This window comes from Culex quinquefasciatus, chromosome 2 (assembly GCF_015732765.1).
Source record: "Culex quinquefasciatus strain JHB chromosome 2, VPISU_Cqui_1.0_pri_paternal, whole genome shotgun sequence".
Lineage (NCBI taxonomy): Eukaryota > Metazoa > Arthropoda > Insecta > Diptera > Culicidae > Culex > Culex quinquefasciatus.
This window is the reverse complement of record NC_051862.1, coordinates 74,557,302-74,572,138: the sequence shown is the minus strand read 5'-3', so window position 1 is coordinate 74,572,138 and position 14,837 is coordinate 74,557,302. Positions and strand designations below refer to the sequence as shown.

Sequence of the window (14,837 nt, the reverse complement as noted above, 5' to 3'; positions counted from 1 at the left end):
TAACCCAACTAACCGGTATCAAAATGCAAACCCATGTTGCTTTAGGGAACAACAATCGAGGAAAATTACAAAAACAAACCATGCAAAAAAATTTAGTTGTTTATGTTGCTGATTTTTTGACGTTTACACGCTTATTTCAAAATACTCATGAAATATAAGAATCAAGCACATCATTCCAATTATTCCGGAATGAAACTGGAATTATTCCAGAATGATCGAGTGTCAACCCCCTTGGATCCATACAGCGTCAGTGTTTATTTGGTCGAAGTGTACTAATTCATTGGCAGATCTGATTCTAGTTGTAATGTACGACAAGACTACTGACGGACGTGACAGGACGAGGGCCCAGTTTAGAGGTTTCAACACCAACGATGGACCACCCTCCCAAAAAAAAAAATTTAATGTTCGTGATCGCACATTAGTAACAATGTCATTCGGAGCGTTTCGATGGAACAAAACAAGCTTGCACTTTTTATTGAATTAGTAATAAAATAATTTTCATTATCGTTTATTCTTTATGCTTACAGTATAGTATAATGACAGCGATAATTTTGCCTTGTTTTTTTGTTGTTGCATTTTTCCGTGCTTCATCTTAACCTTTTTTTATGTTTCTTCACTATCCATTCGCTACCCAGTGAGAAGAACCGAAACGCAAAACGCTGCTTTATGTTGCTGCTGCTGCTGTTTTATTTTACACTAAAATCATTCTCTACTATGTATAGTATAATTTATCTCAGACGAAAACACTCACGAGTCCAAGTCCATCGTCGTTTTCTCACCAGTAAAAGGTGCTGCAGATCATCCCGAGACTTTTTTTTCTTCTTCTCTTTTGTCACACCCTCAAAACGATGCTGTTTCTATAATTGTTTTCTATTGTTTTCTTCTTTTTTATTTGCTTTATCGCGGGGAGGTTAAAGTAAATATAATATAATATGAATATATTTATAATCGTATATGTATAAAACAAAAAAGGATAAAGTAAAGACGCATAGTTGTTATTACACTTTTGCCTACGAATAATTAACAGCTTAAATTGGATTTAAGATATTTTCATTGTTTGTTGTTGTTGTTGTTTTGTTGTCGTGTGTTTTAAAATTTACAAAACGGAAAATCATTTGTAAAGACTCTCATTTTCTCCTTGCCAAACTAGCTTTTCTTTTGCTCAGCCCTCCAACAACGAAAGTGAGAAAGAGTTTTTTTGTTTCTAGTTAAATTTAGAGCAGTTGTGATTCTTCTTTTTGTTGTTGTTGTTGTTAAAATGCGCGCTCAAAGGACTGTGTGGGTCGTGAACAGGAAAACGGCTAGTACATTACGAAATATATAGATTTGCTTCTGTTCTGTTCAGTTTGTAAAGAGAGGAATCGATCACAATTCTGCGCCGTAATTCTAGAGAATGCCGGAAGAAACCGCGCTCCATCCACCTCATTCCAGATCAAACTCCTTCTCCCAGCTTTCGTCCGAATTCGACGAGGACACGTCGTCCTTGGTGAAGTGGTTCTTCTCAATCTTTAACTCATTTTGCGGGTGCTGCTTTTTGGCAGGAGTCTTTTGCTTGGAATTTGTCGCGGCGGTGGCGGTCGTTCCGGTTCTACTTCCGGCATTTTTCGTCGCCGAATTTCCTCCCTTTTGCTGCGCGGACGATTTTTGGTTTGCGGTTTTGTTGCTAGCACTTTGTGGTTGTTGTTGGTTTGTGGACGATGATTTCTTCGTTGTTGCGGCCGAGCTGGGTGAACCCTTGGCAGCCTTCGTGGCGGCCTTGGCCACCGGCGTCTTCTGGGGAGTCTTTTCGATGTCCGACTGGATGAGCAGGGCTTCGTCAACGGGGTCCATCTGGCCGGATGCGATCGCCTTCTCGCGTTCCTTAATTTCCTGTTCGTACTCCTCGAGCAGGCGAGCCTGCTCCTCCTCGGAAAGCTCCATGTTCGAGGCGTCAAACTCCGGCACCTCGGCCCAGGCAATGTCGTCCGGGATAAGCTCTGAAAAGGGTTTGGGTTAGCGCTCTCGGATAGCTTGAATAATTTGAAAATCTCTCATCATAAAAAAATATAAAAATTTATTCCCAAATTAAGTAGATCTACTGATCATCCCCACCTTCCTCGATGGTCCGCTTGGGCTGGTCGGTCTGGACGATTACGGTAGCGGGGGTCACAGTCTCGGTGGAGGCGACCGCCGCTTTGGCCTTCCGCTCGGCCTGCTCGGCGTTGGCGATGGCGTCCTCCAGCAGGGCCTTCTTGAACAGGTATCTGTTGAGGTGGAGATGAAATCAAATTATATTTGTGGGATATCCAATATAGAGTAGTACGAAGCAAAAGTAAGCACGGGGCAAAGGTACGCACCGGTTTTTTTGTATACTTAATTTTTACCGTAAAAGCTCATATTCGGGTTTTCGACTTGTTTTAGGGTACATTTTATACGTTTACAAAGATAAAGTTTAAAGCAGGCCAAGGATTGATACCTAAGAGCATGCAATGGCACTGACCTTGTTGCGTGCTCTTCGGTTTACGTCCACGTAAGGAACATCCTGGAAGGAGCGTAACTAACTACATCCGTAGTTCTGTTAGATCATCCGAATTATCTTGATCAGAACAGTATAGCTCTGGTTCCTTGCAAGTGTCCTATTTTCTTACCTCCACGTTGGCTTGGTTTTCATGATGACCTAGCTGGTGGCCTGACTCGAGACGGCTAAAAGGAAGGGGCGCGACAATGTGGGAAAGGGAAGTAATTTGTGATTGTAGACGGTATTGTTTCGATTCGCAGTATGTTGAGTCAACTGCTGTGGATGTACCTGAAACATCGCACAACGGGGTCTTCTCTTCATTCTCAGGGTGTGAGTCGGCGCTGAATCTCCTGTTGCTGAGGTGGAAACAGTGCATTGAAAAAGGAAATATTGTTCTGTCAGTCTTCATAGATTTGAAGCGGGCCTTCGAGACCATTGACCGGACCAGATTGATACGTGTGCTGAAGAAAAGCGGGATTCGTGGAACGGTCTTGAAATGGTTCTGCAGTTACCTAGAAAACCGGAAGCAGGTCACGAGGTACAACGACGCAGTCTCAGCGGAAACAGCAGTGGATCTTGGAGTTCCACAAGGAAGTGTGCTAGGGCCACTATTATTTATCCTCTACATAAACGACATCAAACAGGCGCTGAAGAGAGTACAGGTAAACCTGTTCGCCGATGACACGGTACTATTTGTTGTTGGTGACAGCTTCGATGAGTGTATTGATATAATGAACGAAGAGCTGGGCGGGTTCTCAGAATGGTTAAAGTGGGAAAAACTGCAGCTGAACATTACGAAGACAAAGTGCATGTTGGTGACAACACGGCAGACCAAGGATTGCAGAAGGAGCGTACAGATGGATGGAGGAATCGTGGAGCGTGTCGAGACGATGAAATACCTCGGAGTCATGCTGGATGAAAAGCTGAATTTCAACAAACACATCGATTACACTATTCGGAAAGCAGCACGAAAGTTTGGCGTTTTGTGTAGGATTAATCGTTACCTGACAGCAGAGACAAAGGTTCAGTTGTACAACTCGCTGATCGCACCGCACTTCGACTACTGCTCATCGATCTTGTTCTTGGCAACACAACGGCAAATGAAGAGGATGCAAGTTCTCCAGAGCAAAATCATGCGGCTCATCCTTAGATGTGATAGACTGACACCGAGACGGAGCATGCTGGAAAGTTTGCAGTAGATGTCGGTGAAGCAACGGATCGAATACAACACACTTGTTTTTGTTTTTCGTGTGAAGGAAAGGATGGCACCACAATACTTGACGGAAGCCATGGTATGCGGAAGGGATATCCATGAGCACGACACTAGAGGAGCTGACGATATCAGATTGCAGATTTGGAGGAAGGTGTGTACGCAGAACTCGTTGTTTTACAAAGGTTTTAAACTATACAACCAGCTTCCAGAGGCAGCAAAGATGACGAGCAACATAAACGAGTTTAAACGGAGCTGCAAGTAGTTTGGAGTTTGACCCACGATGGTACTGTGCCGAAGAGCACGTTATGACGGTCGGCCATCTTCATTATCGGTACACATCGCATGGGATCACTTTGGGCCGCATATGATAAATTTATTCAAAAGTGACGCGAATCTGGGCGCGGTTTAACCCTATGGGCTCATATGTGCGTGGAATAGCAAATGGTTCCAATACCCTAAATGGATAAAAATACTGCAATCTGATTGATAAAATGACTCGACACAGGATTTGTTAGAGCGCCTTGAGATAGGACACGAGAGAAATGGATGGGCATACACGGAAGTAGAGTCAAGATTACAGGACACTCTCAAAACACGAACGACGAATTATCGAAAGATATCTGCTCGTAAACCTTCCATGCTACAAAAACTGTGTATGGGTAAGAGGTGGGCCATCCAAAAAAAAAGAACATCGAAGCCAAATGCTTCAATTGCGGAGGCGACCATTCTACCAAGAATCGGAGCTGCCCAAAACGAGCTGAGTTTGTAAAAAATTCAGCAGCAAGCGACGACGAGGCACCAACCAAATCGTCGTAAAACACCACCAGCATTCACGGACGTGGATTTTCCTGCTTTGGCGTCACCAGTGGAACCAGCGACAAAAAGTTGCAGAGAATACAAAACCTCCAGGCTTCAGTCAGCAACCGAAGAAGAACCAAACGGCATCAACGGATGAAGGCAGTAGTGACCTGTTTTCACCACAAGAACATTTGAACATTTTCATCGAGATGACAATAACTCTGCGTGGGTGCAAAACTCGCCAGAAACAAGAAAGAACCCTTGGAGCATTCATCTTAAAAAGCAGTTCGTAGTTAACTCGTTCTAATAATGTTGAATATCTTAATGAATTTATTTTTTTCTAGTTCTAAGTTTTTCAAAGTTTACGTCGCCTCTCCTCTTCAAAATTGGTCTGAAAAATCAGGGGGCAATAATATATTTTTCCAACATTTCCATAAAAATAGATGTCTTATCAACTAAAAACAAACGAGGATGCATTTTTCTGCACGATAATCATATTTAGCATGTTTGGGCTTGTTTAAAAATGTTTTGAAATATTATAAAATTCTCGTAAAAAAATATTTTTGTAAAAAATAAAATTTTCGCCAATACTTTGATATTTTGGAAACTATTGATGGCAAAACAACTGGACAGGTGTATAATGCATTTTTAAACACTTTTTTCATTCAAATGTTGAACCCACGGCTCGTAATTTCAATTTTTATACATTTTTTTAATTTTTTTTTCACGAAATCAAACACGGCTGCGTCGCAAATAACGTGTAAGATTTCAAACGCTTACGTATATCTTTCTTCAGACGAATTGAAATGGCATAATTTTTACTTTACACCATTTTAACAATGATTTTTACGGGACGGGAATGTCAAGTACACAGGATGCATAAAATTGGCCACCGAAAAGCGCTTCCCTAACACGGATGTGAACTTCAAGACTCATGTCACGATCTTACCTCTTCCAAAAGTCCATGTGCGCAACCTTGGCCGGCACCAACGCCACGTACTGCTCGTTCAGGATGGTACTGCTGGCCAGGTGACGTGCCAATCGCGGCTCGGTAAACTGCTCCTGCTCCACCACCTCCATCCAGCGCTTGTACTTTTCGCTCAGCTCGTCCGCCGGCTCCTCCAGATAGGTCGTGTCCATCGACTGCAGCTCCGCTAGGTGGCGATAGAATCCGGTCAGTGTTTCTGCGCCCTCTTCGGTGATGAGCACCTCTTCCGCTTCTTCGTCTTCCTCCAGCGATGGAACGAGAGCTTCGGTGACCTGGCCGAGGAAGCTGCTGAAGCTCTTCTTCATCGCTCCCACGGTGGAGTCCGGCTCGGTGAGACTCAGGGAACGTCCGAGCGCTTCCGTGGCACTGGTAGCTTCCGTTTTGACGACCGTTGTGAGCTCGGTGAGGTCATTCTTGACCGCTTCCAGCACCGAGGCCGACTTGGATTTGGCCGTGTCCAGCCAGGAGCCCCACCAGCTGCCTCCGGCCGAGCTGGTACTTCCCGTGGGGCTGGACACTTTCTCCGGGCTCTTGTCCCCGGCAGTGGAGCTGAAACAGAACAAACAGAAGTTGCATTCGGTTATCAACAAGTCTCGATGGGGAGGGGGAGGGATGGTCTTATGAGTAAGTAAACATTCGCGCAGCAGAAAGGAAGACTTTTTTTTCTCACCTATTGTCTGCCATATCGACACACTTTTATCGCGGGCAGCTGCTGCAAGCAAATGAACGCTCTCTCTCCACAGGTGAAACGACGAGGACAGTATTGGTCGCAGAGTCAGCAGCGGATAGGAAATTACGTGACTTTCCGATTCTTCCGTTCTTTTTTTCTGGTTGCTTCACAGGCACATTTCGCAACACTCTAGCAATCCAGCAGCACGGGAGGCGTGTTCTGGTGCATCAATTATTGAACCATTCGGCAGATCTTAGATCATTCACTTCGAGTTGTTTTATTCCTCTTCTAGTTTCTTATGGGTAAACACACTAAGGTTGGAACAAGGGGGCCACGCGAGAAAGAGACAGGGCCTGGCTAGACTAGTGTGCCAGCAGCAGCAGAACTGGATTATTTTGCACCCAGGAAAAAAAAAAACACACACGAAAGAGAAAAATTACTTTACACTTTTCCACCCCAAACTCCCTCCTTGCTTCTGGACCACCTCTTTGCTTTGTGGACCAACCAACCCACAACACACACAGCTGAAGTGTGGCGGAGTTTGTCAACAAGAGGCTTTCGAGTTTGACGTTTGCAGCGAATGTCGACTGGTGTCCACGAAAGAGGAAAAAAAATGAACAATGACGCAAAAAGCAATTTGCAGTTGAAAATTGGAAAGTTGTCTTCGAAACGCAGATTTTTACACTTGATTTTCTGTTCAGCCTTTTTAATATCACTTTTTCAACCTGCTAGAGGTTTCACAGCCGGAAACGGAGCCAATTAACTTCCTTTTTTCGCGAGGAAAAAAGATTCCCGACGTAAACACAAGTGCAGACACGGATTGAACGTCGACTTGAAGTGAGAGCTGTCAGAATATGTTGGAGTACTATAATGTTTTGGTGGGTTTCGTCGACGCAGTGTGCACAGTGAAAAATATCTTTATTCTGAAAATAATTATTATCGCGGGCGTTAATAATTAGAGTTCACGCGCGGTGATACGACCGCAGGATAATGGCCGCATGACAGCCGCAGAACAAATTTTTGGCTGTTGTCAAAGGTTGCCTTGAGTTTCCAGCTGACTTTTTGGAAAATATTCAAAACAAACCAAGTTGACAGCCAAATCAACGCAGAATTTCAGTTCAACTTGCTGATTTTTACACTGCGGTAGTTAGGCGGCAATAATCTCCTGTCACTCACAGCGATGGAGAAACGTGATTTTATCTCGCAATAAGCAATATTTAAAGTGTTTTTGGGCAATAACCGAGGCAATAACCTTATAACCTACGGCTCTATGCTAGTTCAGGACTAAGACTTAGTCGTTTTAGATGTACGTAAACGTTCACAAGAATGTTGGTGAAAAAATGAGAAAACATGAATAATAATATTTGGGGTTTTTTTTAAAAGGTCCAATAAACCTAATTTCCAGTTTAAGACTAGCATCAAAGTGTGAAAAAAACTGGGGTTTTCGACACGCCGCACGCAAAAACGGGAAAATGACAAAATCGGGTAAAAATTAACTTTTCACTAAAACTGCGATAACTTGAAAATTTCAGCGATGACCTATACATATCTGGGTACCAAAAGTTGCGTCTTGCGTACCCAAACATGTACAGTATGTCAAAAAAGTATTTACACCCCTTGGGCACTATGCACATTCTGTGATGAAACATGTAAAAAATTTAAAGTTTGACAGGAACCTAGTACTACGTTTTGTTCAAAAACTCATGCCAAACATTTTGGTACAAAAGCTCAAAAAGATGATTTCAATAAAAGTTACATAACAAAAACTATTTCGAAAATAAAAAAGGTGCAAAAAAAGTTTGTACACCTTTCGAAAAATTAACATAAATAATGTTATTTATTGACAAATCACCATAAATCCAGTCTCCCAACTCCAAATAGGCATCCTTGACAGATTAAAAAAATAATTTGGATTGAATATAAAGTTTACTAACTACTTAGTATAAAAGTTTATATAACTCTGGAAATTCTATATAAAACTTATCTAAAATTAATTTTGCAAACTTTTAATTCAACTAAGTGTCAATATATTACCATAGAAACTAAAAAAACATTTTGGAGAGGGTATAACACCGTTTTGGGGGTATTTGTATCGATAGAATAGATTTTTCGTTGGAATTTCGTACCAACCCGGAATTACGTCGTAGGAAAATCCGCCGGCATCCGAACCGGTCCACAATTTACAAGTCAACCTATGTGGAATCGGAAAGGGCATAAAATTTACGATCTTTTGATACCCATACATCTAGGTTTTCTTGAAAACCTACGTTTTTAAATACCTGGGCAAAAAGTAAGTTTGATCCACGAGAACAAAAATTACGAAATTCCATACATTTTTGGCAGGTTGCTCGAACGAAACCATAACAACGTTTTTGCTTAGGTATTTAAAAACGTGGGTTTTATAGAAAACCTGGATGTATGGGTATCAAAAGATCGGAAATTTTATGCCCTTTCTGATGCCACATAGGTTGACTTGTGAATTGTGGACCGGTTCAGATTCCGGCAGATTTTCCGACGACGTAATTCCGGGTTGGTACGAAATTCAAACAAAAAATCTATTCTATCGATACAAATACCCCCAAAACGGTGTTATACCCACTCCAAAATGTTTATTTAGCAATTCTATGGTAATATATTGACATTTAGTTGAATTAAAAGTTTGCAAAATTAAGTTTAGATAAGTTTTATATAGAATTTCCAGAGTTATATAAACTTTTATACTAAGAAGTTAGTAATTTTTATATTAAATCCAAATTATTTTTTTAATCTGTCAAGGATGCCTATTTGGAGTTGGGAGACTGGATTTATGGTGATTTGTCAACAAATAACATTATTTATGTTAATTTTTCGAAAGGTGTACAAACTTTTTTGCACCTTTATTTTCGTAATAGTATTTGTTATATAACTTTTCATTGAAATCATCTTTTCATGAGCTTTTGTAGCAAAATGTTTGGCATGAGTTTCTGAACAAAACGTAGTACTAGGTTCCTGTCAAACTTTACATTTTTTACATGTTTCATCACGAAATGTGCATAGTGCCCAAGGGGTGTAAATACTTTTTTTACATACTGTATAGGTCATCGCTGAAATTTTCAAGTTATCGCAGTTTTAGTGAAAAAAGTTGCTTTTTACCCGTTTCCGTCATTTTCCCGAAAAACCCGGTTTTTATGTTTAAAAAATCATATCTCCGAAACGTGTTACGTAAAATATAACAAGGAATCACGGACAAATATTTTCAGACATGGGCTCTTTGGTCCCGAGACCTTGAATCGGCAATTGAAATTTTCATAGGACCTTTTCAAATATTCAGCTAGTTTTTTTGGACCTCAACATATTTTTCCTAAAAAGCTCAACTAATAACCTTTCTTTTGAATTGTGGTGCTCCAAAATTGGTTCAGAAAAATGTGTTTTTTTTTGCGAAAATCGACGAATATCGCAACATTATGAACCACCCTATTTCGGATAGGACCACCCTAATCGCCAGACAAAAAAAAACGGGTCTAATTATTTGGGCCAAAGAACCCTCACTCAAAATTTGAGCCAAATCGGAGCACTTTTGATTTGGAGACTTCCTGTTTGATGTGGAATAGCTGAAAACACATATAAGGCTTTCTAGTCACAAATTTACCAACACATTGAAAGTATGTTTACATGACAGCTGGACGTTTGTTTGCATCAGGTTTCCTATCTCTTTCTAGCAAAAGTTTTTTGTCAGGCGACTTCTAGCTGGTTTTTGACTGACTGCCCGATATATCAGACAACATACTTCGCAGGGCTGTGACAGCTACAGCTCGATCATTGTTTGCATCAGGACACTGTGACGAGGAGTTCATAATTTTGAGTTAAATTATATTTTTTCACTGGGCCTAGAAAGCCTTATACTGCCGCTCTAATCTAGTCCGTCCCATATGTAAAAAGTGGGTGCTGAGATAACGCCGTCAGAAGCCCTGAAAGTGTTTCACCATTTTTCACATTCCAAATCAACAAATTTTTGGTTAATTGTTATACAATTATTTCAATATTAGTTCAAATAATACCCCTAGCATAAATTTGTTTCTTAAATCATAAATTTTTGTGGTAAATATCTACAGTTTTCTAGACGGAACTGACTTGACTTTATTTACCCATAAATAGAGGCAAGTCAATCATCTTATCAAGGTAGGCTTGTACATGTAAACCAGTATTTTAAGTGTCAGTTCAAGGTTTGTTTTGGAAGATTTCCAAGTTATTTTCACAAAATGATTAAAATGTTCATTTATTCCAGACTTTGAACGAATTAAAAGGATTAATCCATCAAAACTACTCACTTTTGGAATTTTACAAGTGACGTGACTATTTCTTTAATGCTGCAGAGACAAGTGATATTTGACTGCATGCATTTGGACCCTAAATTGGAAATCCACTGTCAAACATTCCCGGAAATGAAAACTCTTCCAGAAACAGGACCAGGAATATTAATTAAAGATGTAATAGAACTCGTTTTATGGAATCTTAGCCCTAATGGTATGTAGTTTATCTGTCCTTGGTAGATGCTTATATAAAAGGTCCAAAAGCCATGCCTCAAAATTTACAAATAATGCTTTAGGTATGAATTTTGATTCATACTATGAATGATGATTCCAAGTTTTACGGGTTCCAAGAGCCGTAGTCGGTGAAATTTAAACAATTCCAAATTTATTAAATCAATTTATAAGACATTAATATAGAAGGAACTGACTTGCCTTTATTTTACATATGGGACAGCACAAAAGTGATTTTTATTTTGGAATTTTTAGAACAAACATAGCTTTTTTATCAAATAGGCTTAAAGAACATGCGAAAACAATACTTTTGGTAAGTTTATTTCAAATTTGACCAAAATACATATGGGACGGACTAGATTAGAGCGGCAGTATATCACTCAAGGGCTCATAAGTGGCATCATAAGTGGTCATAGCTTGAGACAGGGTTGCCAGATCTTTAATGTTTTAGACTCGTTGGAAAGGTCTTTCGATTACCTTACCAACGATGGGTTGGATGATGGATCCGGACATTGTTTACATACATTTAAGTGAGATCCGGCTACAAAGAAGTACATAAATATCACTTAAGTGGGCAGCACTCGAGACAGGGTTGCCAGATCTTCAATGTTTTAGATTCGTTGGAAAGGTCTTTCCATTACCTTACCAACGATGGGTTGGATGATGGATCCGGACATTGTTTACATACATTTAAGTGAGATCCGGCTACAAAGAAGTACATAAATATCACTTAAGTGGTCAGAACTAGAGACAGGGTTGCCAGATCTTTAATGTTTTAGACTCGTTGGAAATACAGCGAAAACAAAAACTCCTTATTTAACTAAGTTTTAGTAAATTTTGTCTTTTGAGTTGTATATTTCACATTAATGTTCGTGTAAGTCTTTTAAATCAATACAAAATTATTCAGCGACATAATTAATACAGACTTTTTCCAGAAAAAAGGCAGACTCTCATTTGAATCAATGTGGCATCCGGGCGATACGCATACTGTGCGGCTCTGGCGAGTAAGCAAAAAGATGCAAATCACCCTTTTTGTATCCACGAAAAACTTTTTAATACCATAGCATTTTCAATACTTCACTAAACTGAATGATTTTTAATAGGGTCTTATGGGACCCCAAAACGAACCAAAAAAGGCTAACTCGGCCAAAATCGGTTCAGTCAGTTCCGAGATAATCGTGTGGAACAAAATCATGTCTACACCGAGGTCTACACACATCCCCACAGACATTTGCTCAGAATTTGATTCTGAGTCGATATGTATACGTGAAGGTATATCTAGGAGGTGTATTTAAGAAGTTCCATTTTCGAGTGATTTTTATAGGTGGTGAGGAAGACAAAAAGCAAAGCAATTCACTTTAACGACCCCCGGGTCTTTTATGGTCTCTGTTGCAAGTTTCTGCTCATCTCTAAGCGTCCGAAGGTTATGTGTGGTGAGTCATCCAGAACCTCTTTTACGCAAATGGACCGACGTTTTACTTCCCCATCCGATAGAAGGCCCAGGAGGATAAGGCGGGAATCGAACGCGCGCCCCATAGCAACTTAGGGATCGACAGCCAAAGTCAGGGGCTCGGTCAGGGGTATTAAAAAAAACCCAAAAAGCAAAAACTGAAAATCTGGTTTATTGGACCTTTTAAAAAAAAAATCTAGATAATATTTTGTTCCGAAAAAGTTAAAAAATTAATACAAAGTAACAAATCTTCAAATAAATTTCAGCGTGTTATCTACCTGAACTTCTTATTCTAGTACTTCCCTGATGTAAACAAGCCATTGAATCACCCCCCGAACGTCATTCGTTTCGTCTCGAAAACTTCGCATCAGCTTTTCAAAACAACAAAAGCATCCGCTGCTAGATTTTTAGTGTAAAACTCCGTTCAAGTCACCGCCAAACCCGAAAATGTCCGCCGCCCTCCAAGCGGAGGCGTACCTCGCGGCGGTCCAGCAGGATCGCAAAGCGCCACGCAACAACCAGCCGCACGCAATCGGCACGGACATTCTGGACGATTTGGGCAGCCGGTTTATAATCAACGTTCCGGTCGAGGAGCGCAACAACCTGATCCGGATCTGCTTCCAAATCGAGCTGGCCCACTGGTTCTACTTGGACTTTTACTGCTCGATGCAGAAGGAACGGTTCGGAATTAAGCAGTTCGCTTTTCAGCTGTTTCAGGTTTGGTTTGTTTGAGAAGTTTGGTTGATCTTTTCGATAATTTTGTTTTGTTTTGCAGCACATTCCGTTCCTACAGCCTCATCTGATGTATGTGGACAAAATCCTGGAAGATTGGAAGCAGTATAAGCTGTCGGTGCCGACGTACGGTGCAATCATTTTGTCGGAGGATCTGAAGCAGGTCCTGCTGGTCCAGTCCTACTGGGCCAAGTCTTCGTGGGGCTTTCCGAAGGGAAAGATCAACGAAAACGAGGAACCTCTGCATTGTGCCATTCGTGAAGTTTACGAGGAGACCGGGTACGACATCAAGAACCTGATCGTCCCCACCGAGTACATCGAGCTGGTCATCAACTATCAGTACACGCGGCTCTACCTTGTTTCCGGAGTGCCCCAGTCGACGATCTTCATCCCGCGAACCCGCAACGAGATCAAGTGCTGCGAATGGTTCCCGATCGACCTGCTGCCGGTGACGAAGAACGAAAACTTTGTCAAAGACAACCTCAGCATGACCGGTAACTCGTTCTTCATGATTCTCCCCTTCGTCAAGCGGCTCAAAAAGTGGCTGGAAAAGATGCAAAAGAACAAACACAAGGGCACCGCCAACAACGCCAACTCCCCCGTCCCCGGATCAGCCGGCAAGCCAAGCAACGGCAAATACTTTGACAAACCGAGTAACGCCGCTACCACAGGGGGCAACCAATCGGCCAACCGCCAACGCCAGCGCCACAAATCGGTGGGGGATCTCGAGCAGCAGCAGCTTCTGCAACGCTCCAAACCTGGCGGGACTCAGTTCTTCGCCAACAAAAACACACCCAACAACAACAGCACCAACCCGGACCAGGAGGCGGAAACGGCGACAACCTCGACTAAAAAGACGGGCAAGAAGCAGAATCACCCGGAAACGGCGGTGGCGACGGCCTCCGGAGGGGGACGTTTGCAGACCAAGCGGAAGCTTTTCGACACGGTGATGATGGAGGTGAACAAGGAGTTGCGCGAGGAGGATCCGTACGGGTGCTTTGACGAGAACAAGGCGTGGCTCGGGTTTAGACTTGACTACAGTAAATTTCTGTAAATGTGGATTGGTTTTATCCTTACTTGACTTTAATTTTGATCTGTTTTTTTTCTTGTTTTAATTTTTTGAACCGTGTAAAATTGTATTTATTCTATACAATCATACCGATCTCGACCGTCAGTACTGATAATTACTTACAATTTGGACAATGTTTCCAAAAATTTGATTTAAATAAATTATGGAATTCATGACACATAAGTATTATGACGTTTTATTTAATTTCAATCACATTTCACACTCCCATAGCATAATTTCATAAAAAGTAAACAGTTAAAAGTTAAAAACTAATAAAATAAATTTTTAACAGTAATTTGCAAAAGCTATGAGAAAAAGTCAAACCAATCGTGGATGTACATATAAAAATATGTTTTATTGACCTCAAACTTCAATGCCCGTTTTACCCCCACTTCCATTTGTAGTAGAAGGCTCATATTTGGCATGAGTTCATCTCATGTATAGACAAACAAACGCTGAAAGTTTCATCCAAATCGGAGCACCTCGATACGACCTCTAGAACAAAGTGAGCAGAATCTAAAAATACTGCTTCTTAAACCGTTCGTTTTCAAACAGTTTATTAAATAAAAAGATAAAAAATATTTTTGTGTTTTCATAAAAAAATCGTCAGTTTTTGATGTTTGCATTTTATTAAAAAGAGGCGGTCCTCACCAGCAGGATCTGCAGATTTGAAGAAGCTAAAGAATGCCGAAGCGCTACCTGCAAAGCCAGGCAGTTTGAGCAAGGACGCTCAAAATTCGTCTGGAAACCAGTTCGCCACCCTCCCTGTGGACGTGAGCGAAAAGGAAGAATTTGAACGACGGGAAAAGTTGCCACCCATTTTTGTGAAAACATCGTCATCGGATTCGGTGCGAAAGTGGCTGACCGGGTTTATCAAATCTGGTGCTTTACGAGCTTCTT

The 14,837-nt window shown here is 41.2% G+C and overlaps 2 protein-coding genes across 4 annotated transcripts; one reads left to right on the top strand and one right to left on the bottom strand.

The window, feature by feature from the left end:
• Positions 1-559: 559 nt before the first annotated feature.
• On the bottom strand, positions 560-7,003 carry LOC6045056 (BSD domain-containing protein 1-A). 3 transcript variants are annotated; one of them, XM_038254334.1, is made up of 5 exons: positions 6,850-7,003; positions 6,167-6,551; positions 5,458-6,045; positions 2,092-2,243; positions 560-1,976 (listed from the first exon to the last, which is right to left on the bottom strand). In XM_038254334.1, exons 2-5 carry the CDS (start codon positions 6,178-6,180, stop codon positions 1,423-1,425), a joined length of 1,308 nt encoding a protein of 435 aa, XP_038110262.1. In that variant the 5' UTR covers positions 6,181-6,551; positions 6,850-7,003; the 3' UTR covers positions 560-1,422. The 3 variants fall into 3 exon arrangements, with proteins under 3 accessions (XP_038110262.1, XP_038110263.1, XP_038110261.1); XM_038254335.1 differs by having other exon boundaries at positions 6,892-7,003; XM_038254333.1 differs by having other exon boundaries at positions 6,167-7,003.
• A 5,473-nt stretch (positions 7,004-12,476) lies between these two features.
• On the top strand, positions 12,477-14,120 carry LOC6045051 (m7GpppN-mRNA hydrolase). Its single transcript, XM_038257132.1, has 2 exons — positions 12,477-12,853; positions 12,912-14,120. The coding sequence occupies exons 1-2, from the start codon at positions 12,584-12,586 to the stop codon at positions 13,920-13,922; spliced, it is 1,281 nt and encodes a 426-aa protein (XP_038113060.1). The 5' UTR covers positions 12,477-12,583; the 3' UTR covers positions 13,923-14,120.
• Positions 14,121-14,837: the final 717 nt, after the last annotated feature.